The following is a 27,349-nucleotide window of genomic DNA, read 5'->3' as shown; positions in this document are numbered from 1 at the left end:
ACAATACTTCCTTCGGTTGTGTCTTTCCTTCACAGTTAACTTGAATTAGCTTGTCTACACTTGAAACGCTACAGCGGTCTGTAGTGCTTCGGTGTAGACACTCACTACAGACACAGGAAGGGTTCTCCTATCACCATAGTTAATCCACTTTCTCGAGAGGCAGTAGCTAGGTTGGGGGACCAATTCTTCTGTTGACCTAGTGCTGTCTACACTAAGGGTTAAGTTGGCTTAGCTGCATCGCTCAGGGGGGTCGATTTTTCGCACCCCGGAGCGACATAGCTGGGTCTACTTAACTTTTGACTGTAGACATGGCCTTAGTCTAGCTCGAGTGAGAGCAGCCGTGGTGCAAAATAACACTCCAGCTGCACAGAGTGATTGTGCTAGCAGCTGTAGCCTCTAGGAATTTAGGAGCCTAAATACTTTTGAGGATCTGGGCCTAGCCCAGTGTATCAAGTTGGATTCGCTTCTGAACGGGGCCCCTGGTGTCACTAATCAGCACGGCCTCTTCATTCATCCTCCCTCCACTGCCCCTCCCCTCTGTCTTCTGCCCCCTCTATTACCCCTCCCCTCTGTCTTCTGCCCCTGGCCCTCTCCCCTTTCTTCTGCCCCTCTCCTGTCTTCTGCCCCTGCCCCCTCCACTGACCTTCCCCTCCTCCGCCCATTCCCTTCTGTCCCTCCATTAGCTCTCTCCCTGTCCCCACCCCCTTCCCACTTTCGCCCATTGTCCCCACATCCCCACGCAGCAGCGGCTGGGAGGTCTGTGAGCGCGCAGCCTGCAGGTGGCGCTGGAGCCCACCGCCTTCCCTGTGGCACGAGGGACGCTCTATCTCCTTGGGACCCGTTCGTTCCCTATGCCCGCTCTATGATCAGCTGGCGGTGGACGCTCTGCCCTAAGCGTCTCTATGGCGTGGCGGGGTCCGTTTCCGGGTCAGGGCGGGGTTGAAATCGCCCCGCTCTTCGCCTCCCCCTCCCAGACCCGCCGAGGCCGCCGCAGCAGGAGCAGCAGCCGCAGCCCCTCCGCCCTCCTCCCGCCGCCGCTATCCCGCCCGCCCGTCCCGGCTCTCTCCCTTCCCCCGCCTCCTCCCTCCCCTTCCGAGGGGGCCCCTCCTCCCTCCGCCCGCCCCGGAGACCCCGTCACCCGCCCTCCCTCCTCCCGCTCCCCTCTTCCCCGTCCCTCCGCCTACGGAGCGGCCGATCGGCCGGGCGCTCGGCCACCCCGCCGCCAGGTAAGGCAGTGGACGCTTCTCCGCCCGCATCCCCGGCCTCGCGTAGCCCCGCTCCCCGCCCACCCCCTCGCCTCGCCCGGCTCCGCTGTCACGTCAGGCCGAGGAGGCGCCCGCGGCCTAGTGCGGCCTACTCCGAGTGTGTGCGTGCGGCGGGGGGGAGGGGCGGCGCTGCTGTTGCGCACGAAGGAGGCGGCGAGAGGAGCAGGCCGCGGGGCGGGGGACAGGGGAGGAGGCCGCGGCCACGGGGAGGAAGGGAGGCGGCGGGGACTCTGCGTCACATGGCGGACGCCTGAGAGCTGGGCCGCGGGGCTGGGGGGGGCGAGGTGGTGGGCGGGAGGCGCCCGGAGGGGGAAGGGCTTTGGGGGATCGAGTCTGCCTGGTTGGCGGACAGGGCGGGAGGCCTCCCCCCTCTCCCTGTGTGCGCGGCAGGCCACGGGGCCCCGCTTCCTCGAGGCGGCGGCTCCGGATCTGAACCCCCTGCTGCGCTATGAGCTGATCTGGGTATGGCGTATTCTGGCGGGGGGGGGGGGACGGGAGTCGAGAGAGGGAGTGGAATAAACACCCTCCTCTGGGGGGGGGGGCAAGTAATGGAGCTGGGGGGTATGTGAGAGCGAATTGAGTAAATACCCGTCGATCGCCATTTGGGGCAAATATTGCGGTGCGGGGAAGGGGGAATCATCCATAGGGCAGTGTAGAGGGATTGAGGCGCAATATCTAGAGGGAGTAGGAGATAGCTTTTTGCCCCTTTACTGCCCTCCCCCCGCCCAATCCTAAAGTAGGGAGACTCAGCTGAAGCAATAAGGAGCTTAAAAGCTCCTGAAATCGGACGGGCTCAACTGGCTGTTTAGACTAAGGATTTATTTCGAGTGTTTACTAATTAAAAGAACCCCCAGCATATCTCAGATGTAGTGTGCAGGGAAAGATAAGCCAACTTGTAATGCCCTCCCCCAAGGAGCAGGGGTAAAATACCGTTTTAGATATCTTCTCTGGGGGGGGGGGGATGTTTACGTTCTAGTTTGTGTGGGGTGGTGGGGCTAATGGTACTGAAATGTTCTGGGGGAAGTCTCAAGGCTTCTGATTGTGAGGAAATGTGCTCTCCCTCCCCCCCCCAGATAACTAAAATCAGGCTTTAGGCACTGGATCTTGCTCCTCTGTGCACCAGTAATGGTTGGAGACATCACTACTGACTGACTGCAGTCTCATTAGCAGCTCCTAGTAGCTAGCAAACCTAGAGTCAGTACATGAGAACTCAGAAGTGTCTTTTAAAAAAAAAAATCTGTTTTGATCAGATGTTTAGTGCTGGATAATCTAAATTTCATGAACATAAAAAAATACTTTTTCGTTTAGAAACCATTGTGGTGGGGGAGAAAAGGTTAATAAATTGCAAAAACCACTTGGTGAAAAGCATGTTAATGTTAATTTGTGTGAATTGGGTAGAAATGTACTAATTTAGTTGGTAGGAAAATGGTTTAAATTCCTAATGGTGGTAACAAGGCCAGATGAGTCTTGTACTACCTCCCATAAACTGGGAAGAAGTGTAGTCATCTGGACTCAGCAAGGGATTGAGAATAGGAACTCGGTTCTGTTCTTGTCTCTGCCACAGACTTGAAGACCATCCTGTACTTTGGAATTTTCCCCCAAACTAGACCATAGGGATCCTTCCCTACCTTAGAAGGATGTAATGGGATTTATATATTGATTGTGTCTTGAAAATATGGGCCAAGAAACACTTGTATTGGGGTCATAATAGAGAGTGAACACAACCTCCTTTTTCCTACTTGTCTGTTTTCTTCATATAGCATTAGCCTGGAAACAAGGCTGTGCTGCTGGAGAGCCCAGTTGGCAAGTCCAGATTTGGGACTGTAGGTCACAACTCTGCCAGTTGAGCTCAGGTTAGCTCTTCCCACGTTGGAAGTTAAACTTTAGCACCTCAGTGCTTTGCCACACTAAAGGCTCGTCTGCATGCAGCTTGCATCAGTTAACTAAAATTAGTTCTAAAGTTAAGCCAACAACTAAATTAACTGGTGCAAAGCCCTATGTGGGCACCCTTTAAATTGGCTTTCAACTGGGTTATATCTCACTAGTATGTAAACTAGCTTATCAATGTTTGATTTTTTTTTTCAAGTTGATTTAGTTAACCTCAGAGCTTGTTTGCCCATGACATTACTCTAGAATAGCTATTTATAAGAATAAGAGTGTTTGTTTTTGCTCCTGCCTAGCTTAATCCATTAAACTAAACAGGAATAACATGTTCTTATTCTGGAACTAAAATGTCCACACATGGATTTATTCTAAAGTAGCTGTTGCACTTTAAATTCATACCCTACCCTCATCCAAATTCCTTTTTCAAGTGTAGAGAAGCCCTTAAACTGGGGCAAACTGTATACAAAGACTTCTGCAGGCTGAAGGGCGGGGAAGCAGGGAGGAGAATGGACACAGACCTCATCCACTGAAGCTATTAGCGGGCACTGTGGGAGGGAGCTGGAGAATGGAAAGTGACAACTGATCTCTTTACAACCTTTGGTTCTGGCATCCAGGGGGTGGGGAGTTTAGGTTAGTTGCTCAATACCCTTGATTCAGCAGATCTGCTCAAGCAAATGTCTCATGTAAGAATTAACACACTGGGAAAACATCTAAGCTTACTACACACTCATCTCTACCATACAAATAAATGCATGCAAGTTGAGTGCCAAATGATTAACAATTGTAAATACACTCAAATGTGTTCTGACAGCTTGTCCATGCTACTCAGTTAAGAGACTATCCATTCCTCTTGTCAGATTGAGCTAACCCTCTAGAGGAATAATAGTGCAGAGTGGGCTCACTATACTTGGGATAGATTGTAAGCCATGTAGAAAAGGGTGTGTCCTTAAAATGTTTCTGTTCTGCTGTAAATAATAAAAACCAAGGATGAACTGGGTGTTCTCAGAGCATGTCATGAGACATCCTCTCTTCTGTTATAGTTTCTATCCCCCAGCGACCAAAGATTTGACCACTGACAAAGCCTGACTCGTCAGAACACAGCTCAAGATGGACACCGGTGTTATTGAAGGTGGTTTAAATGTCACACTTACCATTCGACTACTTATGCATGGAAAGGTACCTGCCATATCATCTCTTTATTCCTCCGGTGAAACTGGGTCGTAAGCAAATGTCTTGGAAACCCTTTTTGTCTGATCAGAAGATCAATTCTTTATAGGAATGGGTCTTTTTGTTGTAACCCAATGGGAGTCTAGTAATTTAAATAATGCTAAATAAACCCAGCCTAATGTTTCTTTGAAACGGCTCATCATTAGAGCCATTAGCTTCTTTATGCTGGGAACTTCTTGGCATGTGGTCTGTTCCTGGTAAAAGGATATTTTTGTGACCGTTGGGGCAGAGTTTTTGAAATCTCAATATATCAGTAAAGAAACTAGCATAACTTCAGAGTGTGGGGGGCATCTGTTCTATTAAAAACTCACAGGTTACACGATATTAACACTTTGTATTGGGGAGGGATGAACTTCAAGCACCCTATAGAATGTTTATTGTAAATGTATTTCCACTTTATACTGAGATTCATAGATTCCAAAACCATATAAGGGACCATCGTGTTCATTTAGTCTGACCTCCTGTATAACATAGCCCATAGAGCTTCCCCAAAATAATTCCCAGAACAGCTCAATCTCCACTTAAAAATTGCTGGTGATGAGAATACCTCATGACCCTTGGCAAACTGTTCTAATGACTATTACCCTTACTGTTCAGGCATACTTTTTATGTCCAGTTTGAATTTGTCTAGCTTCTATTTCCAACCAGGGAGCATTTTTAATCACTGCAGAGATGCAAGTCGCTATAGACACACAAGTGAGTTGGCTAGGAGAACAGTGAGACTTACCAGACTTACTAAAACCATCTCCTGTTGAAAGAAATTGCTGAGCTTCACACTGATCTTGATCAGTAAGGGAAAACTTATGCCATTAGCTTGCACCCAAGTTGTCTCTGAACCCATGTCCTGTAATCTTTAAGAACTAACTAGTGCCTTTGTCCCCTTTGCAGGAGGTTGGGAGCATCATTGGGAAGGTAAATTACTAAATTTAGTCCTTATTTTACTTTATTCTTAGCCATTCAGTTCAGGAACACTAACAGTCTCTCTCTTCCTTTTCTCTTCTCATCCCCTACAGAAAGGAGAATCTGTAAAGAAGATGCGCGAAGAGGTAGGTTCTGGGAGCAGGTGGCCACAAATTGGTCTTTAAATCAGTTGAGAGAAACTTGGGTGGAATAGTACCAGATCTTGGGGCCCTTGTACAAAGTCTTATGCAGGGATTCAACAGTTGCAGTTGTACTGGCAGCAAATAAGCTCATTGTGGGCTGAAAGGCTTCTGGGAAATGTAGTTCTTTTGACCAATCTCAGCACTGATCTAGCAGATAGAAACTAAGATGGCTGCCCAAAAAAGCAGAGAAGAACGAAGTGAGGGGTGGATTTCATGGTATGAAATAGAAATTTGTGTTGTAGTAGCACTTAGGGGTCTCATTGTGCTAGGCACTGCACACAGGTAATGGAGTTATTGACTGTTGTAACATTATCCACTGCCCTGCCAGTCCAAGTGGGACTGCTGCATGGTATCAGTCCCATTAGCGTAGCATCTCTGCTCTTTACATTCACTTTGTTCCTCCAGAGTGGTGCCCGCATTAACATCTCGGAAGGGAACTGCCCAGAACGGATCATCACTCTCGCTGGACCGACCAATGCCATCTTCAAAGCATTTGCTATGATCATTGACAAACTGGAAGAGGTGCGTGTCTCTTCTCCTTACTGGTCTCTAGCCCTAGAGTGGGTCCTGGGAATGATCAGAAAAGTACCTAATTGCTTTTATGCTAGCTAGAGTCAAGACTTTGACTCTACCCATTTTAGGTAGAGATGCACTGTTGTGGCCAGCTAGAATTGCTGCAGTCACTCAACATTTTGCATCTGGAACACTTGAGAAAACTCTGCTTGACTCAAATGCAGTGTAGCTAAGGCTTGGTTGACGGGACTGTCAACACGGGGAATGATGTATCCCTGCTGTGATGCAGCACATGGAGAGAAAGGGGGGCGTTGATCTGTGGGTTACCTGTTCGGCCCCTGGCACAGGCTGCCCTAACTGGCAGCCTTGATGCATTGGGTCACTTTTATGGGTGCAGAATTACAAGGGTGTAAAAACAGGCCCCATCTGCTTCAAAATCACCTGTATATGTGAGCTGATGCAGTTGCAGAACAGAAGCCTGCTGTGGAGGTGAGGCAGAGTTTCCACTGCACCTAGTATGGATCTGTGCTGTACCAGGGAGGAATGGTGAGCCCCTTTGTGCCAGCATCCCTGAAACAGTAGCCACAGAGCAACATGAATTGGGCCCACAGGTTTAGGCGTGGGTTATAGACTTCAGCAGTGCATCTTCAGTCCTATGTATGAGTTGCCATGCTGGCCCTTGCACTGGCACTCCCCTTCTGTACCAGGGCTCAGCCCAAGAACTGTATCAGAATCTGGCTAGCTAACATTCATTGCAGGGGGGATTCACAGCTGTTAAGCCAGCATTCTTACATCCAAGTATCCAGCATTGTCAGAACAACTTTGTCCTGGGAATGCTGAGCATATTTGTAATTTGGTATTGTGATGACCATCAAGTCTGGTGGGCTGCCTGGTCAATCAGCCATTTCAGAGGGTGTAACACTCCTCCCTTCCGGTAGACTGAGTGAAGTACTGTCCCATAAGGCAGCAAGGTCTCTTCCTGACACCAGTGACAGCTATGCCCTGAAGCAAAAGGCTTTGATGGCTCATGTGACTTTAGCCTAGTTGGTGGAACAAATGTCCTTCAGCAGGATGGGAGGCTGCCAGCTCAGAGGCTGCTGCTTAAAAAAGCCAAATGTCAATGCTTAGCGGTTTCTCCACAGCCTGATAGGCTCTTCTCATCTGTTTGTGGAGTACTGTCCTTGCCTGGGCTCTGCACTTGATGTGACTTTCACTTTGAGATCCAGTGCCCAAGCCAAACCATGAGCCTGCAGCCAGTAGCTGCGTGTCAGTAACCTGAGAACACTGGCCCCATGCCTGGGATAAGGCTCGCTTTGCAAAGCCTGAGCTGCTGCCCTTGAGCAGTGGAACCGTCCCACTGTCACCAGGATGGGAACATGCATCTCTGACATGGTGGCTGCTATTAAGCATAATTTGACAATCCTAGGAGCCAATTGTGTGCAGCTGCAGGGGTCAGATTAATAGAGAAGGGAGCAAATGACTGGATTGCAGAGCTAGAAGGCCACTGCAAAGTTTCTGGTAATGCAAACTGAGAACTGAGCTTCATAGCTTTTTAATTTCAGACCCCTGAGAGAGGTGAGCTCTGGGTAAAGCTGTGGCCTCCTTACTGCTGCTTTCCTTGCTGGCTCCTCTTTGCTTCCTATCCGCAAACAGCAGCTATTGATCAGAGATCAATACATCAATACATCTCTACCTATTCTAGCTATAGAATAGCTGGTGGGTTAGCTATTCTTCAGAGGCTGTGTTGGGACTAGCCAGTGATCTGATCCCATATCATACTTGTGTAGCTTCATACTGAACTAGAATCCTTATCTGCAGGGTTCACAACACAATGGCAGCCAAGATCATCTATCCCCTGCAGCTTTTAAGCTGTAAACCTCTTGATTGTAACCATCTGAATAGCTAGGTGCCTCCATATACATGTATGGAGTCCTCTTGATGTTCCTCTAAGGAACATTGGGGTCTGCATGAGCAGCTGATCTCCAGCTAATACAAGAGTGCTTTAGGGCTGACTCAAACTTCCTGGCAGCTGGTATAAAGGCACATGAGTTTATTCTTTTTCCTTGTTATTCCTGTTGTCTGATGCCCTTATGCAGAGCAGGAGAATGGGGTTCCCAGTTAGGTGGAGTATGTGACGTAATAGTTTTTAGCCACTACTTAGTGGCTATACTGTTAGACTAAGCAGGGTGTCATGGACTTCAAGGCCAGAAGCGACCAGCGTGATCATTTAGTGTGACCTAGGTCACCCACCCATTCCTGTAGTAGGCCCATAACTTTTTGCTGAGTTACTGAAATCTTCATCTTTTGATGTAAAGACTTCAAGTTGGCATCCACCATTTACTCTAGTTGAAACCAGCAAGTGACCCATACTGCAGAGGAAAACCCCCAGATCTCTGCCAATCTGACCGGGGGGACAATTCCCCAAATATGGCAATCAGTTATGCCCTGAGCATGTGGGCCAGCCTCACTAGCTGGACACCTGGTCAAGAATTCTCTGTAGTAGCTCAGAGCCCTCCTTACCTAATGTCCAATCTCCAGCCACTGGAGATTGCCTACACTGACACATGGCCCATCTCCTCATACAATTCCTCTCCATGAACACATCAGGTTCAGTCTTAAAAGCAAGGTTTTTTTTGCCCCAACTACTCCCTTTCCAGAACGTCACTCCTCCGATGGCTAAAAACCTTTTGTTTAATTTCAAGCCTAAACTTTCTGATGGCCAGTTTATACCTATTTGTTCTTGTGCCAACATTGGCTCTGGACTTAAATAATTCCTCTCCCTCCCTGGTGTTTATCCCTCTGATACATTAATGGAACAATCCGGTCTCCCTCAGCCTGCGTTTTGTTAGGCTAAACAATTCAAGTTCCTTAGTCTCCAGGTCTACTCTGATCAGTATTGGATGGGGGACCTCCAAGGAAAACCTGGGATGCTGTCTGGAGTGTTTGCAGAGTGCCAGTGCCCCAACATGGTGCCTCACATGGGTAACTAAAGATCCCATGGTGCTCCTTGCAAGGGCAGGTTTCTAGGCTAAACTCCAGCTAGGGTTAATTACAGTGTCTCCCTACACATCTCCCAGCAGTTTCAATAGGGTGTTGGTTTCTTCACCTGTACCATTGCTGTGAAATGGCTCCCCTGCTGCACCTCAGGTGTGGTTTTTAGTACAGGGATCCGGCTCCTCCGAGTGCAGGGCACTATACTGGGTAACTAGCAAACTTGCTAAACGCTGCAGTCCCAAGGCATCCCTCTGAGTAACTCCTTATCCTTTCAGGACATCAGCAGCTCGATGACCAACAGCACAGCTGCCAGCAGGCCTCCTGTCACCCTGAGGCTTGTGGTACCTGCCAGCCAGTGTGGCTCCCTCATTGGAAAAGGAGGCTGCAAGATCAAGGAGATAAGAGAGGTTTGCACCTTCTGACTGACTAGTCTTTTGTGGGTTGGGTGTTGCTTTGAAGAGGAGTTTTCAACTCCAGTGGTAGCTGCAGTTCAGCAGCAGGAGTGTTCTCTGTAGAGGCATCTTTTTGCTCCACCCTCCCCATGCCATAAGTGCCAGGTTGAATACTACATAGTAGAGACTTGGCATCATCCTGCCTTGAAAAGCACCTTGTATTTTTAGTGCGTGTGAAACTGAGACCAATACAGTGGCTGGAGCCAGACATAGTGGAGTCAGGTGCTGTTGAAGATCCCCCCCCCTCCTCCCCCAGCTCTGCTTGTGCACCCCAGTCCCAGCCTGATTACTTGAACCTCCTTTCTAAAGCAGTGGGAGGGGGAGTTGGCCTAGTTGGTGCGGGGGAATGGGATGCACGACTCCTGGGTTTCAGTTCTGAGATCTGCCACTTGCTTGATGAATGACTCTAGTTAACTAATTTAACCTCTCTGTGCTTCCACTTCCCCACCTGCAAAACGGGGGCAAGGGAATGTGAGGATTAAGGTTGTCAAGCATTCATGTGCCACCTAATGCTGTGAACCGGCAGGACACCAAAGAATTAATTCAGTTCAGCTTCACTGCTCATAGACACAGCGTCAACTTGCACATCAAGGCAAAGTTTAGCTTTAGTTTGTCTTGGCCCTGGGGTTCTGATGACTGAAGAATTCCAGCCACGACTAAACCACTTTATTGAGGCTGTGCAGGGGGAGGGTAGAACTGAAAGCATGGGGTTCGTTGCTGCTACTGGATACCATGAGATCAGAGTGGCGTGCCTGACTTTCTATTTTTAATCTTAAACTTTAAGAGTACAGGGGCGCAGGTCCAGGTGGCAGGAGACATGCTGCCCAACTCGACTGAGAGAGCTATCACCATTGCTGGGATACCACAGTCCATCATCGAGTGCGTCAAACAGATCTGTGTGGTCATGCTGGAGGTGAGCCCCAGGGATGAGCTGCTAGCTTCCTTTGGGGTGGGGAGGCAGACACGTTGGCAAAGGGGCGTCTGAAATGCCTATTCCGTGTTTGTTCCTAGAAGCGTAATGAGGGGCAAAGGGCAAGCTAGATGCCATTAGCCTTGTATTCGGACTCTGGCCGACAACCTTATTAAACAGAAACTGACTTGGACTCTCCCCCCTGACTGCAGAGAAACTGGTCCCACTTGAAATGGCATCTGGGGCCTTGTAGGGGCAGGAGAGGAATCGCATATTGGTCTAGGGTCAGTCTGTGGCTTTCAAGGTGAAACACAGAAGCATTCAGTTAGGACCGACTTGCCCATACCAAGGTTAAGATGAGCTTGTCAAGAAGCTTTTCATTTAGGAGTCTTTTTGGCTTTGCCTGACTCTGCCAGTCAGACAGGTGGCACCACGTAGCAATAATCATGGCTTCACCACATCAACCAGAACTTTCTACTCACCAGGCTAGTGCCTAAGACCATGGCTGGCTCTGACATGGGGATGTTCCTATTGTAGCTTCTCTTCTATGCTGGCCGGGGGTCGTGACATAGGCGCCGGGGGTCGTGACATAGGCACCAGGGCAGTAAGGAGGGAGAAGTGAATTGTCGTTTGATGTAACTAGTAGCTCTGACCCAGAAACTGAACCACCTGAGCCACTGGAATGGTCTAAAAATCCTGTTAACTCCTAGCAGGCTGGTCTCTCAAACTCCTGATCGTGGCATTTGCTTTCTTGAAGTGTAGGGGTATAAAGTAGAGGCTTCATGTCTAAGGACTTTCCCAAATGCTTAGCTGTGAGTACCAGTGAGTCTCTCTGGAGTCTAACCTCTTTCCTCTCCGACTCTCCTGTAACCCAGTCTCCCCCGAAGGGTGTTACCATCCCATACCGACCCAAGCCATCCAGCTCTCCGGTCATCTTTGCAGGCGGTCAGGTAAGGCCCTTCCTCTACTTGCCGGGCATAGGGTGCGGGAGAGAAGGCGACCTACCAAGTTGCAACATTGCCAGCACATATCAGCCCACTCTGTGCATGCTTGTCAGCCACGCTGCCTACCTGGCCAGTATAGAGCTACCTCTGCTGCTTTGGTTGGATTCTTCTGGAGGCTGCTCTGAACATTCAGCAGCCTCTTAACTTCCAGTAGGAGTTGGACACTGAGGAGCAGAAGGGGTTATTGTAGAAGGGGCAACGAGGTTGAGGGGAAACAGCTTGTAAGCTTGGTGCCTGAGTAGCCAGTCCAAATCCTGTATGTGGCACTCAGACCGACCACCACAGCTTGAACGTCTAAATACAAGATTTACCTGTTCTGTTGGGGCACTGTTTGAAATTTGGTGTTAGCTGGGTGGCAAGCCTTGATATGCAGCAGGGGTTAATGTTTCCAACAGACAACTATTAGGGAATGAGGGATAAGTCAGACTCCGTAATAGAACCAGGAGGAGGAAGGATCTTCCCAAGTCCACGAGATTATGCAGGTGTCAGATTCTGAAACCAGCAAGACCACCGGGGTCTTAGCCATTTCTGAAACAAGTTGACCCAGGAGGGCACATGACCAGCTTTAGCACCATGCCTCCAGGGACTCATGTGGATGGTAGTTAAAACATGCCATGTATTGGGCGTACTGTGCCATGGCATGTGACTGTATAGTTGAGTGCTCACTGTGGCTATGAAGCAAGGCATTTTTGTGGCTGTTGCCAATAGCACAGGCCTTCTAACAAGACAGGACGGTGTGAAGCCTCTTCTCTCTAACATCAGACATTTCAAAACCGTGCTTGGAAGAATCCCTTTCAGGCAGATTCTGTGACTTCAGTCATTTTGATGTTTCAAACTTGTCCTGCAGATAATTACATTTGATTAGCTTGGCCACCAGTTCAGGCAGACAATTGTGTGAGTGGTCAGGGTGGATGTGGCCTTGGGAAGCCCCAGAATCCCACTTCCTGAGAAGACACCTGAGGTTGCTGGGACTGTAATACTTGGAGGATTGCACTTTAACACAGCCAGTGCCTCCATGCTGGAAAGGGTTGTATAAAGCAAATACAATACCAGAGCCTGTAGCAGTTACATAGTTTAAAAAAAAAAAAAAACACACCTTCCATAATGCCCGGGGCTTTCTTGCATGGAGTGGAGGCTTATACAGATAGGAAATAGTGGTGCCTGTAGGTAAATACAGCAAAGTAACAGGTAGCAGCTACATAGTAAGACAGGAGCACTTCCCTAGAAACAGAGCTATGTGAGAATATGCCATGTGTTGGGATAGCCTGCTGCTCCCCCAACAGTCTGAGTTTGGGAGCAATTCTGTCATGTTCTTGTTCCTTGCCTTGGTCCCTTCCCTTTCCTCTCCATCCCCCATTCAGTTTCCCACTCTCCAAAGGCTTTGGCAGCTGGTTAAGCAGCTATCTGCCAGTGGAATGGCCCATGGGAGGTGATTGGAAGGTATTGTGGCCCAATTCTTTGGCTCTTGCAAACAGAGGACTACTTGCGGTTAGCCTTGCGGCATGCGAGTGCCCTGCCACTAGAGCAGTGAGGAGCAGGCTCGTTTGTGGCTGCATTCTTCCCCTGGCTCCACCATGCGCACCCAGCGCCAGACTAACATTCGGACTGGCTCCCTGGCAAGCTCGTGGTGGCGTTTGTGCTTTTCGGTGGCAGTGATGCTTAACTTGCAGCTCAGAGTGAACCGTGAGTTTGTCTAGCGCAGGGTCAGCCCTCTAAACCAGAGTAATTTCTGTGTGAATTTCGTATTAGCGGAAGGTTTTGGATTGACAGCCCTGGAGACTGAAGTCCTCTAATTTATCCACAGGACAGGTACAGCAGCGGCAGTGCAAGCTACCCCCACACCGCCCCATCAATGTGCCTCAACTCTGACCTGGAGGGACCACCTCAAGAGGTGAGAGGGGAGTTCAGTCTCCATGGCCCATTCAATCCTTGGCCTCTCTGAGACTGCCAACAAGGGTGGCAAAAATTGCAGTGGCTTTTTTTTGTGCTGTGGACTCCTGTCCACTGGGACCTGGATTAAGGCCACCAGCCTCTCCACACAGGCCACCCAGCAGCTGGCGCATGGTAACAGCTTGGTCAATTCCAGCCTGGGCTGCATTTCTTGCAGTGACGTGGAAGTGAGAAGTCCTCCCTTTAGCCAACCAGTCCCTGCTCAGTGACTGACCCTCTGTGGGTAGCTTCAGTAGGAATCTGAACTCTGGTTTTCTTCCCCCTTAATCTAAAAATACATGGAACCAGCAGGTCAGCCTCTTGCCTCATTCTCCTGAATGCCTTTTGCATCAGTTAGTATTAGCGTTACCTTCAGCTGTAGTGTGTCCGGTGCCGTTTTTAGGTGTGTGGAGTAGTGAGAATTTAAAGCGGGGTGAATGGAGTTTTTTCCCCAAAAATCCCTTCAAAGTCATGGCTATTGAAGGGAATAAAGCTCTTTCCCTTCTTTGGGGGTGGGTGGGGGGTGTATGTGCAGGGCAGGAGGGTTAGAAGCACTGTCTGACTCTCCTCTACACACACTACATCTTCACAAGAAACCAGCCCTTATTCTTGTGTCTGACTCTTCTTGGGGTGGGGGGGCAACACACCAGATCATCTCCCCCTCCTTATTCCACATATGGCCAATTCAAGTAACATCCCTTGCCTGTTGCAGCATTATGTCCCCTTTATCCTCCCCCCCAAGAATTCTCCAGTTTGGCTCTCTGGCTTCCTGGCTAGTTGAAATCTGTCTGTCACTGGGTGGCTGTCCGATGGTTTTTAATAGGACTGTTTTCCTCCTTTTGTAGGCCTATACCATTCAAGGACAGTATGCCATTCCACAGCCAGATGTAAGTTTTGTTTACACTTCTTGTCTTGAAATCCACCCCTTCTCCCTTCCAAAATTTTTCCGTGCTTTCTCAATGCTAGCAGTCAGCTCGGTCTGAAATCAAATCTGATCTTTAAACCAAAAAACCCTCAAATTATTTGCACGTCCTTCAGTCCGTTTCAAACTAATCTAAGATCTGTCCCCCTTTCCTCCCGGCGTGTGACACATACACACAGACACCCTGAGCTTGGCGCTTCACACAAGCTCCAGCTCTCCCCTTCTCCAATTTGGCACAGAGCAAAGCCCGTAAAGAGAAAGCGAAACAAAACAAACAGCATGGTATACTGTCATTGTGGTTCTCAGGGCAGGGCATGGGACACCCGGTATAGCAAGCTGGTGAGGGGGAGTGGCAACTGTCTCCACATGATGCTAAATGCATCAAGTTATCAATCCTTTCTGCTGGGATGGCTGCAGGGCAGGGGCAATGACTCTCCAGGTGGAAGACTGGCTAATGCTGGGCCTGAAGTAAAACACTCCCATTTTTAGCAGAGCAATGAAGCTGTTATTCTCTAGCTGTCCTGGTGTCCTGACGTGCTGTGTGAGCATCTCCCTTCTACCTGTCCTCCTTCCTTATCACTTAGGTGCAGAGCTAGGTGGATGTGCTCCTGACTTTCTAGAGGCAGGGTTAATGAGAGGCTGATCTCTGCTCATGGCATATTTTAGAGCAGGGAGGGGCTAGGGCAGGGAAGAGATGGCTAGAAACAGCTGGACTACTAGGAATTAGTGATCAGGGGATGGGGAGGATATGGAGGCTAAACACTGACTCTATCCTGGTCTCCCTTCATAACATACCTCTACCTTCCAAATGCTTGACAGACCCCTGCATGGTGTGTTAAGCACCACTGCAATCCTGTCTGTTTATCTCACCTGTTTGTGCTTGTCTCTGGAGCATTCCTGTTGTAATTACTGCAGCTGTCCTCAATTAACCAGGGCACTTGGGACTGGGTGTTGGCTTTTGCACCTGCAGTGCTTTCCTCCTCCCTTCCGCACCCATCTCTGCACAGGGAAAGCATTGCTTACCTAGCTGTCTCCTCTGCCCCCAAGGGAGTGGGCCTCTTGGGCGACTCCATGTCTGTTTTCTGTTTCATGTGTACTGACTCCTGGACAGATTGAACCCGTGAAATGCCTGACACCTGCCTCTTCTTTCTCTCCCTCTAGCTGACCAAGCTGCACCAGTTGGCAATGCAACAGTCACACTTTCCAATGTCTCATGGCAACACTGGATTCAGTGGTATGGAAATTCACTATTTCTTCTGTACGCTAGCACAGGCCCAAGCACAGCCCATGAGTCACCGCTTGGCCTCGCTGTAATGCAACCTCATGGTTTAATCTTCACTAGTGTCTTAATGTGTGTCCAAACCAGGTAACCATTCTGCCAAACCTCTCGGGTTGACCCCACGATTGAGTGGGGCAGCTCGAGTGCTAGCTGGGCATAAAACAGGCAGGGCCTTCATGCTGCTTCCTTCACCCCATCCTCCGCAGTTCTGCCAGTGCACCTCACTTCTGACCTGCTGCAACACCCTCTCCCCTCCGGCTATTCCAGTCCTGAGCAGTCAACTGCTGATTGTACCGAACATGTGTCGTTTGTAATATGGCTAAGATGTCCATTAAGGCTTTAGGCTGAGACCACCAAACTCATTGTCACTTGTATCTTAACAGGCATTGAATCCAGCTCTCCAGAGGTGAAAGGCTATTGGGGTAATGATTAAAAAACAAAATCTGTAGTATTCTATTGTGTATTAATACTGGTCAGTCTCGTTTGCCTTTGGAAAAAAATGTTGCCAGCAACATACACAGGGGGCTAAAGGAGTTTGGAAGGGACGTAGGTACTGACTGGCTCGATCGCACTTTGTTCTTCCCCTCCCCACCCAGAAGAAGGCCACCTGGAATCTCTCCAACAGAGAGCAGAACTTCCTGGAATGATCACTCAGTGTCTGGCTAACCCACCCCTCTAGAAAGCTGTGGGCTTGTGGTGGCTCCTAACCTTTTCCTCCTTCTCCTGGGGAGGAGAATTTCCATAGTTGTTGCTAGACTGGATCAGGTCACTAGTCTTCACCCCCTATCTCTGGTGGCAGATCCTGATGCTTCAAACCACTCCTGGTGGTGCACCTCACCTTCATGCTATAGGGGCCGTGGGGGGAGGAGGGGCAGGGTTTGCTTTTCTGGCTGTTGCCATGATCCCTTACATCTGGAGGCCTCAAGCCCTTATTTCAACGCAGGATATAAAAGCAAGACCCTAATGGGGAGAAGAGCTTGAAGGGTGTTAGTGATAGCCACAGCTGGCAGTCAACTGGTTTGGACTCCTCCTTTAGCCTTATTGGAAATGGGGGCATGTAGGGAGGGGCTTGTTGAGGGTGAGATTTGGCAAGAGTGGGCTTTGCCGCATCTGTCACCAGACTGACTCCACATCAAGCACTCAGCTAACTGGAGTAGTATCACCCTGCTATGCTGTCCTGGGGGAGGGGTTGCACTGCACTTCCAAAGCTGGCAATTGAGGGTGGTCTGGTTCCAGCGGGCATGGGAGCCACGTGACTGAATGGAGCCCACGCGGCTAGTGTGCTGCTCTGTGACTGTCCTGACCGGAAGGAAGATCTGTGGTGGTACATCTCGGGGGCTGTGTTTGGGGGGTGGGGTTGGAGTAACTTCTTACCGCTTGCTCTTCCCTTCCTGTTAAACCGTCTTCAAGGTAGCAATGATTCCAGCAGCAAATGCTGGCTTGACTGGTCAGGTGTCTGTTCTGCACCAGGACACCCCACTGCCTTGTATTAACCGTGTCCTGGTCTCTTCCTGTCTTTTAGCAGGTTTGGATGCATCTGCTCAAACTACTTCTCACGAACTCACCATTCCAAATGATGTAAGTATCCCACAGGCTGCATCTTGGGGATCTCTAGCTGGCAGAGCAGGCCAGGATCCATGCTGGGACCTGAAAGCAAATGGCTTCCATTCCCCAGAGCTGTCTTGCAGAATCCTCCATTAGAAGTGGAGTGTGCATGGCTGTGCATTTCCTAGCACTTATCCTGGCCAGCTGTACAAAACCACAAACAAAATGAACAGGCCTCTGACATCAGTGCTTCTTACATTCTCTTGGTACAGGTTGTTCCACAACCCTCAGGTTAGTAGGAAGGAGGTATCATGTCTAAAGACAGATATCTCTGCTCCAGCTGCCCCTGCACCCCAGACACTCCTGGTGTCTAACCTATATCCCTTGAGGTATCTAGCACCCATTCTCTAAGGTAACACAAGAATGGGTGATCTCTGCAGGGGGTTGCATACAGCATAACTGCTGTGTATGCAGGGAACAGCTAGTTGAAACCGCTACTAATTGGAGTCCACTACACCCTGCTCTTGCGGAGTATAATCTTCTCTCCGGAGCTGTTGTAATTCCTTATTCTAGCCCCAAAGCAGGGGTGCTATTAAATGGCTTTCATGGCTGCAAGACTCAAATAGCACTTTGGACAGCTTCACAATTAACACACAGGACAGGAGCGGTTGGCAAAACAGATAAATGTCAAACTCTCACATGTGACTAGTAGCTAAAGCAGAAGCCTGGGAATTGGGATTTGTGGTTCAGTGGGGGACTTCACCTCGCTGCCGGTTTTCTCACCTATAGGATGGTGCGAGTTGTGCCCGGTGGAGGAGGGGAAGGAGGGTGTGTTCTCAGGCTTAGTACTGAAGAAATAAGGATGTTAAACCTTATTCTCAGCTGACCTAATTTGTAACTGAAACACTTTTTTCCCTTAGTTGATTGGCTGCATCATCGGGCGTCAAGGCGCCAAAATCAATGAGATCCGCCAGATGTCTGGGGCGCAGATCAAAATTGCCAATCCAGTGGAAGGATCTACTGACAGGCAGGTTACCATAACTGGATCTGCAGCCAGCATTAGCCTGGCCCAGTATCTAATTAATGTCAGGTAAGTCTCTGAACGGCAGGTTGTTTAAGTGCATGTGGGGGTGGAGCAGCATGACTAAAGTAGTCTGCATTCTAAACTAGGGCGATGTCAGTATCTCGTCCGCTCACCTGGCTGGATTGTAGCTCTCGGGAGCAGTACCCCTCCTTGTATTGCAGAGGGTGTAAGTGATACAAGCACTTACATCACTGACTTTTCTGGTGCACCATTCCTTCCTCCCCATAACTGCTGGAGAATCCAGCTCTCCTGCTTCCCATGATGAAATTTCCTTCTAGAATGTGGAAGGCTTAGGACAGCATTAGCCAAGCTGGATTAATCTGATATTTCCCTGAAGCTGTTGGAGCCCTAACAGGCCCAGTTATTCCTTCCCAGTAAGCCAGGCTGGGATATACTTAGGGAAGGACCAGGTAGCTGGAGATGCAGGAAGATTCCTCCTGTGTCTTGCAGCAAGGATAGAACTGATGAGTCTGATGGTACATTTTAGTGTGCCAATGTACTGGGTTTGTTAACACGGGGTCAGCTTGGTAATGTGCCGGTCAAGGAAATCTGTTGTGGGGCGCTGTCCTGAGCTGTACCTGCTCAGCAGCAGTTCTTGGCTACTCGTTAGCAGCAGTTCTTGGCTAGCAGCTTTGAAAGGAAGAACGAAGGAACCAGTGGTTTTGCTTCAGTTCGAGATCACTGCGCAGCTCCTTACTGCCCTGATGGCTACTGGGAGAGGCCTGTGCGTTAGGAACTTTCCTGCCAACGCTTTCCTCCCTGAGCTGCCATCTGTAACCACACTAGCTTCAAGCGGCTGCTGAGGTCTGCAGTTGTCAGGTGGCAGCACTCACTGCAGCATACGACTGCTGCAGGTTTCCACAGGCTTCGTCAAAGAGCTGAGCTGGCACTTGGCCCTCTGCAGCTCTCTAAAGTAAAGCATTAGCTTAATGGAGAACTCAGACTTCCCTAATTAAAAACCTAGGGCAGAGCTGCTGGGCATGCATGTCCTAGGTTCCCTCCCGCCCATGCAGCCTGCTGCAGCTGTATTATGCTGCAAACGAAGAGCCAGGCTCAAGCCTAGGATCTGTAGCTACATAGGTCTAGGGCCTAGCTCCTACTTACAGGGTGAAACAGTGAGCTCTGGCAAGGCTAAATTCGGCCACTAGTCCCTGCCAGGCTTCCATAGACTATCTTCTTTTGGGGACTCTCCTTTTAGTCAACTACAGTAACACATGGCACAGCTTTATCTCTGGCCCCAGCGTGTACGTGCTAGAACTCTCCCATGGAATAGGATCCCCTCCCATAGGATCTAGGCATTCAGACCCTGTTTGTTTGAAATGGTTCCCTGCCCCACCAAACCTTTCCTTTTGGTGGAGATTTAGCAGCTGCTTCTTGACATTGATTGGTGGCTCGTGTGGCTTTTTTGCTTGAGAACAAAGGTCCAGGACTTAAATACCCCAGTGCCAACCCCTACCTATAGTGTGAAATCCCAGCTCTATTGAAATCAATGGGAGTCTTGCCACTGACTTCAGTAGGGACAATATTTTGCTCTGTGTCCAGGCTGACTTAAATTGCCAGGCTGCACAAGAGCTAGGGGCATTCAAGTTCCTCAGGGAAGCAGCACTTGTTGCCGTGAGCTGTGAAACAGTTGCAGATGCCCCAGGGAACATTAGTGTGTTTAATTGATGCCACTCTGGTTGGGCCAGGGATGGATTTGACCTGCGGTCTGGGCATCAGTAAAAGGCACTCTTTGGTAATGTAGCACTCAAGTTAGTCAATTGGCAACACAGGATTCCAGAGGATCTTAAAGCTTATTAAAGCAAGATGTTCAAAGGCTGTGTGTTTAATGATGGTTAGACTTCAGTTGTCAGGACTCGAATCTTTAGCTAGTTAGTGGGTAGCCAGTGAGTGGCCTATAGGTGTCTTTTGTTTTCAGGCATACTCTGGTTATCTATGGCAAAGTGCTTTCTTTGCATCTTGAACTGAGAAATTCTAATGAGCCAAAAACAGGTGGCGTTTGTCTGTCTGCCATGGGAGCAAGTCTCGGCTGGGAAGCCTGCTCGGTTGCAGTGCTTCAGAAAACCTTGCAGTGTGTCAACTGTCTCAGATGAGAACTCACCAAATCCAAAAACAAACATGAATCCAATACAGCAAAACTGGCTTTGCTGGAGCATACTAGCAAATGCAGACGGGATTCCCTTCCTTTAGCTGTTTCTGTAGGTCCCATTTAAATTGAACATTGGTTTTTAAAGGTGGTCAGTACAGAGTGCTGTGCTTAATGTTGATGCCAGACCATTTAGAGGTGGGATTGATTTCCACTGGTTTTCTGTGAAAGGAAAAAACCTGACTTGATTTTCTTGCTAGCTTTTCTGTTGCTCAGTCAATCAAAAAATGCCTTTAGGCTTATTCTGTTGATTCCCAATTTTCTTAAAATGATGGTGCCTTCTGAACAGTGCGTTGTATTTCGAACCTAAGCTGTAAATCCTTGATTGTAGACTTAATTGCAGGTTTTCAAAATACGTCTGAGGAGGCCTTACTAGAAAAGGACTCAACATGATCCCAGCTCCTAGAAGCTACATCTGTCCAGATGTTAAAGCAATTGAAATACTAGAATCTTACTAGCTCTTAAGGCCAAAAGGGACCACTGGGATCAGCTAATCTCATTGCCTGCATAGAATGGGCCATAGAATTTTGCCCAGTGATACCTGCATCAAGCCAATAACTGGCTGAACCAGAGACTATTTTTAGTTCTCATGGGAAGTGGCTTAGTGCCCAAGGCTTGCTCTGCATCTTTCAGTTTTAATCCAGTTGACTTTTCTCCTGCCTTTGAGTACAGTACAAGATGGGGAGACCAGTTTGCATATCAGTCACTTAGACTCACACTTGCGTTTTAGACTTAACTTTTAGCCGGGCGCTAGCTGCGCTGGATGCTCCAAGGCTGTAGAGGAGACCGAGCAGCTTTAGCTAGAACCCTGAGTGGGTGCGCTTTGCGTTTCCAGGCTAGGCTCATGCTATTTAAGCTGTTTGTCTCCTGTGCTTTTTTTTGTGGTGTTCCCATCCACCCACCCTTTTTTTTGTTCCTTTTTCCTCTGTTACAGTTTAGAAAGCGCTAAACCCTCCTCCCAGACAGCCTCCGTCACGATCCCCGATCACCTCAGCATCAACCTCTCTCAACCCTCCACCCCTTCTTCTTCTTCCTCCTCCACCACCACCCCGTCGCTTGCGACAGCAGGGGTCTCCGACGCACCCTCCAGCCTCCCCAACCCTCTTCCGACCGCCCCTTGTGTCTCCAGTCTGCTTGGCATGAAACCCGTCCCTCTCCTGGCTCTAAATGTTGTGTCTGCTGCTAAGGGTGCCTCCACCACCTCAGCTATGCCATGTGTTACTAACAAACTGAAAACGGAAAAACAGAGATTCTCTCCTTATTGAGTGTCTGCTTGTGACCGTAAAGGAACAGCAGATTGGTGTCAGCCTGGGGATCCGGTAGAGGAGCCTTGGAAGAATTTTTTTACTTCAAAAAAAAGTGAGCTTGTGATTTCTTAGAATGGAGTTGTTGTTTTTTTTTTGCTGGTGACCTTCAGTAGGTCGAGAGACAATTTAACAAGTATTCTAACAAGTCCTGGAGTCTAGTGATCTGTTTAATTCCTTGATTTTTATGTAGTCGTAGCTGTTGCTTTTAGTAGCTTGTTTGCATTGCTACATGAAGAAAATGTGATAGGAGGGTCTGTTTAATGAATAAAAGATTCTCAATTAACTGCATTTTGGTTAAGTTGCTAAAGAGGCTGATCAGCCAAACCTGTCTCTTTGATGTCTGTACTTGCAATAAAGTTGCCACAGAGTATCTGCTCGGATAGCTGATGTGTGCTAGAATGGAGAGGGGGACCAGGAATTACACCTCCCCATGTGATAGGGACAAATCAGCTGTGCGCCTGACAATTGTCAGCATGCCCTGTGCCCCTTGACCTCTGGCCAGACTCTAACCATGCTCAGAGTTGAGCAATGAGATCAAATGTGAATCCCTGCCCCTATGCTGGATGAACACGGCCATGGAGGGATTCCTAGACTGCCTTTAGAGGCGGGTGTTGGGAGGTCACACTTCTCCTAATCCGTACCATGAGGAAGATATGCTCCTATTCAAGGGCAGGGAGCTAAAACTCCTGGATCCTCGGTAGCTCTTTGTGAGATCAGCAGGTAAGCACCCCAGCATAGTTTGAATTGACATTGGTCATTGGAACAATTTGTTCTAGAGCAGTGGTCTTGAACCACTTCATTTTCAGACTCCTAAAATTTTGAATGGAAGTGCAGACTTCTTTGGGAATATTAGACTCTATCTGCAGACCCCAGATTGAAAACCACTGTTCTAGAGGAATCCTACCCTAAATTCCCCCAGCAGCTCTGCTCACACCCCATAGAGCACAGAATGGCTCTGGGAGGCCTGGAGGTTCAAGCCACAGGACTCCCCCCACCCCAGACAGAACAGAAACCAAACAAGACTGTACTAGTGCTAAAACGAATGGTACAGCCATTTGAAGTGCTGCTCGGGTAGGGCCAACTCCACCAGTACTGGGTTCTAGAAGTTAGGCAAAACACAGCTGCTTCATTCCCCGTGCTGTAGTGGGACTACAGATGGCCTAAAGCAAGTAGTCACTTCTCAGGGCCGGTTACCTGCCTTTCTAGTCAAATACCAGATACTACAGTACCACAACCAGCTGTGGGTTAAAGGCCTTGAGACCCTAAAGGCACCAACTGCCTCGGATTCATTGTCCCAGAGTCATTTCATACCTGTGTGCACTGGGCGATCCAGTCTGGACACAGCTGTTGCATACCTCTGGTGTCTTTGAAATAGAGCTCTGACATGGGACACTCCTTCCCCGCAGGTGCATACCACCTGCCTTCCCTGGAGTTGGAAATGACCCATTAGCATTCCTCCTGCTCTATAGGCTATTGGTTATCCCAGGGCAGAGCGGGACCAAAGTGGCTGTCTTTATGCTCCTTCTTGAGGGGCTACTAGCCGGTGCTGACCCAGTGGCCCCTGGCCTTGTTACAGTAGTTCAGCGAGTCTTGCTCCTGTCAAGTGAAAAGTACAGAATTCCTCTCCCCTCTGCTGGGCCCGGCACACCTGCTCGTTAGCCGGGGTCTGCCACACTTCAGAGGCTGGCTTTCAGTGGGTTGTCCGGCACTTTTGAAACTAAACCCTGAGGCAACATGTGACTGACCAGTGCTGCTTGGAACTTGCTAGATTGTCATGTGACTAAAAATGGAACTGTTAGCATAGGACTGGGGGTGGGGGGGTGGGGCAAGGCTTAGGGCACTGTCTGGAGTCCAGTGTGCAGCTGCCTATGAGACAGGTGGGATTGGCTCGATCCCATTGGTGGGAACAGTTAATGGGCTCCCTGGATCTCAGAGCTGGCCTGCTGAGTCCTTAAGTCTTGACTAGCGCGAATCCTCGGGCGGTTTTCATTTCTGCGGTAGTTTAACTCAGCTGTAACTTGCACTGTTCTGTGATGTAGTGTAACCACATTAAGTAAAGATTATCCACTCTTCAGCTTCAGGCCTGTAGAGTCTGTTTTATAGGGTGTGCTGGAAAGAATCTTAGTTGTTAATCTGGCTGCTCCCACCTCCCTTCCGCTGCCCTGTCCCAGGCTGGGTGTCAAGCTTCTGCAATGCAGGCTAGGCCATGAAACAGAGGCAGGATAGCAGGGGAGGGGAGGTGACTTCTGTTTGCTGCTGTTGAATTGCTCTGACCTTGGGCAAGTTACTTATTCTCCTTGCCCTCACCTCCCCCTCTGTAAAACTGCTAATGCTGCCTTTGAGTTGCAGGTGAGAAGCTCTGAGTAAGTGAGAGAGGCTCAGCAGCCGTGTGGGCAGTGGGAGGGCTGGTGAAGAGCAGACCTGCTCTGATCAGGACTGAATTCTGGGAGGTTCTATCCCACATGAGCAAGAGCTTGGGGTCTGACTGCCAAGGGCTTGTCAGCCAGATGTGCTGGGTTCTGAAATTTGGCCCTTAAGGGGTCCCCTCTGGGCGGGGGGGTATCATACACCTGGGGTGAAAGAGGGACAGCTTTAGAGCCCTCAGTCTTGGCTTCTGTCTGAGCCCACTGTGGTGCAGGGAGCTGCTTCCTCTTAACACAGCTTTCCCAGGGAGCTGGCAATCCCCAGCTGCCCTTTCCAGGTACTTGACGTGCCTTGAATTCTCCTGTCAGCAGAGACCAGGTTCCCATGTCCTGCTGGCTTGAAGGCAGCCTCCAGTTAAGTTTCTAGCAGTCAGACTACAGGACTCCTTCACACGTTTGTGGAGACCCTGCTGAGGCCAGAATCTCATAGGGGATCCCTTTGTTCCATCCCAGATGTCATGCAGCATAGGGAGACGAGTAGCTTGTCCAAAGGGCCCCAAGGAAATGCCCTGGCCTGTAGGTGCCCAGCCATCCTTAGAATTGCCTGCCAAAAACTGGGTGGGTCTCCCTGCAGAGCCGCCTAGCAAGGCCCTGCCACTGTTCAGGGTCTGGGTCCTCTCCCCCTACATTAGGGGCCTGTCCCTGGAGACTAGCAACCTGTCTGTGAAATACACTTGTATTGAGCGTTTGGAACAACACCTGTGAACTTCCCTTCCCTCAAGACCCAATGCTGAGGTGACTGGACAGGGCAGCTCCGCCTTGCCTGCTTCATAGTTAGATTTCTCTTCAGCTGATGTGGGGAAAAAGTACCACCTCTGTGGTACACCCCCTGAAGTACAAATGTCTGTCACGGTAGCATGCAAGGCCTGGGCTGAAGCATTGAATAGCCTGGCTGCCCCTTTATTGAAAGGGAAACTAATCTAGTCCCTGAGGTGGACAGCCACTGCTTAGTCCCAATCTTCTCTCTGCATGAAGCCATCTGCATCCTTTGATCAGGCCAGGCCACTCCACTAACTAGTACTAGCATTGGAGACTGGCACATGTCAGACAAAGGTAAGTTGCCTGACTTGGGTTATAACTCGACTGGCTAAAACCATGCTGCAATACTGCCTCCCTCTCTGGCCCTTCACAACCAAGCCCCTCACAGGATGGGGTGGGGATGTGAGGAGTTAGCTGGTTCCACTGCAGCCTAGCTCAAAGTGGTAATTCCTGGTGGTGGTTTTTACTCCATGGCCACATTTTGTGCCTCCATGGACTTGACTTGAAAAAGATGACAAACCAGTGACTAAAGCCCTGCCCTGACCAAAGGTGGTAGGAGAGGGTCTGCCCCTTTTCCCCATGGAGCTTGGCTCAGACTTGGCAGGAATAAACTGCTGCTGCGATGAGTCAGTGATAGACCAAGGCCCAAATATTAAACCCTGGTGCCTGGCTGGCACCTAAATTAAAAGTATCCTGATGGTTCAGAGATGCTGAGTTCCTGTCACTGACAAATGCCTCCTGACATCAAAGTCCTCTGTAAACAGCTAAATGTGCCAACTGCTCAGCTCCTCCAGCTGCCAGGCTGGAAAATGTGGTGTCTCAGACCTGGTGGTAGAATCTGCAGTGGGGGAAGGTGGTCTGTCTTTGCGGGGTGGGGAATAGGGAGGTGTCATTGTAGACTTACTGTTTGGCTGTAGGGATAGAGGCAGGCAGATGCACTAGGCACAGAGGTGGTGTCTAGCAGAGACCTACATCCAAGATCCATTCTAGATTGGACTTCTGGCTACTGGAAGAGTTTCCCCACTCTAGTCTTCCAGGACCCAACATGGGACAACTCTCCTGTGCTGTTAAGGACCCACTTCTAGGGAGCCCATAGTCACCCTGTTGCTGCTAATCAGCTTAGCTGGAAAGTGCTCACCAGTGGCCCAGGGATGCAGCTGGCTAATGCTGCCTCCTCAAGCACCTCTATGGGGGAGGGGCTTAATCCAGCTGTGCTAATCTCCCTCCAGATGTTCCTTTCTTGATCCCTCTAATGCAAACCAAATCCACATGCAGGTTCAAGTCTGATGGGGGTCAGGGGCTAGTGATGCACAATGCTCTTGACTCCTGGTGACCCTAGCAGGTGCCCAGAGTTCAATCCTGCAAGCTAGCCTGCTCTTGGGGAAGGCTGTCAGGGACCCTCGGCTGTCACCAGTCTGGAATCCAGTGCCATCTCTGCTCTTTCAGAGGAAGGAGCTGCTGCTGGAGTGTGGCCCAGTCTCTTGTCATTCTGTAACTGGCCACTTGATGCAGTGACGGCCTGACAAAGCACCACAACTGCCTCAACCACAAGGTCTCCATGCATCTCCAGGCAGTCCTGGAGAACAAACCTCAACACGCCTGGTCATGCGGCACCTAGAACAACAGGACCTTGGGATTCTGGGGGCTGATAGTGCTCAAGTAACAGGTTCTCGGGAGCCTGACACCAACACCCAGCACCCACAGCTTGGGCTGGACTCCCAAACAGCTCTAGCAGGTCCCAACGTGTTATGCTCTTGAAGGTGCCCAAGTAGAACCCAGCTTTAACCCTCTAGAGTTGACCTGGTGTAGGTTGGAGCTGTTGGATGTAGCTGGGTGGGAGATGTCACATCCTTCTCGAAGCTCATGCAGTATCCTAGGCAAAGTCTGTATTAAATGTCCCACCTCTGCTTTTTTTCCAGGCTTTCTTCGGAGACTGGTGGAATGGGAAGCAGCTAGGACAATGCAAATGCCTCACTCATTACCCCTTCTGCTGTTCATCCCCATGATCCATCTGTGTAGTTTCTAAGCAGTCAGATTCCAGGTTTTAACTAGTTTGTAAATTTCAGTTTCTACACGCTTTACCCATCCACTCATGACTTTTTTTTTTAATTACAGCATTTTAATTCCTTTCTCTGTTCAGCTGTTAAAATGCTGAGATTCATATCTTAGTTTTATAAGCTTTCCCTTTTTTGGCTCATGAAGTTTTCTGTTTGTCATGAAATGTAAGAGTGGAATATTAATACATTTCAGTTTAGTTCTGTAATGTCAGGAAATTTTTCAAAAAAAATAAAAAGATGGACTGGAGCTTTTTTCCTTGTGAATAGAAACTGGATGATTTTTGTTAATTGATCTTCCTTGTCTGACTGTCTTTTGTTGGGCCATTTGACTGCAAATGATTCATTCCCACAGCAGAGTCCTGTGCTGTCATGTCAGAAGCTAGAAGGAGTTATGCACTCCCACTGACATTCACTCCTTTCAGCTTACCTGGCAGATCTCTGCCTCAGGGGGTAGGAGGACTGGATCTGATAGCACCAGTCCCAGAGGTAGGAGTGAACCCCACATTCAGCGCTCACTTAATCCATAGCTAGATGGCTGGGGGTGAG

General features: G+C 49.3%; 1 protein-coding gene across 14 annotated transcripts; it reads left to right on the top strand.

Moving 5' to 3' along the window:
* Positions 1-1,094: 1,094 nt before the first annotated feature.
* Positions 1,095-27,055, top strand: PCBP2 (poly(rC) binding protein 2). 14 transcript variants are annotated; one of them, XM_065419378.1, is made up of 15 exons: positions 1,096-1,226; positions 4,190-4,325; positions 5,265-5,288; positions 5,390-5,422; positions 5,885-6,001; positions 9,262-9,393; positions 10,223-10,351; positions 11,224-11,298; positions 13,157-13,243; positions 14,127-14,168; positions 15,365-15,437; positions 15,866-15,904; positions 17,008-17,060; positions 17,948-18,117; positions 26,666-27,055. In XM_065419378.1, the coding sequence occupies exons 2-15, from the start codon at positions 4,257-4,259 to the stop codon at positions 26,700-26,702; spliced, it is 1,080 nt and encodes a 359-aa protein (XP_065275450.1). In that variant the 5' UTR covers positions 1,096-1,226; positions 4,190-4,256; the 3' UTR covers positions 26,703-27,055. The 14 variants fall into 14 exon arrangements, with proteins under 14 accessions (XP_065275457.1, XP_065275453.1, XP_065275460.1 ...); XM_065419376.1 differs by having other exon boundaries at positions 17,005-17,060; XM_065419377.1 differs by lacking the exon at positions 1,096-1,226 and adding an exon at positions 1,636-1,727 and having other exon boundaries at positions 17,005-17,060.
* Positions 27,056-27,349: the final 294 nt, after the last annotated feature.

This window comes from Emys orbicularis, chromosome 19 (assembly GCF_028017835.1).
Source record: "Emys orbicularis isolate rEmyOrb1 chromosome 19, rEmyOrb1.hap1, whole genome shotgun sequence".
Taxonomy (NCBI): domain Eukaryota; kingdom Metazoa; phylum Chordata; order Testudines; family Emydidae; genus Emys; species Emys orbicularis.
Note: the sequence above shows the minus strand (reverse complement) of the source record. Positions and strands in the feature narration are given on the sequence as shown.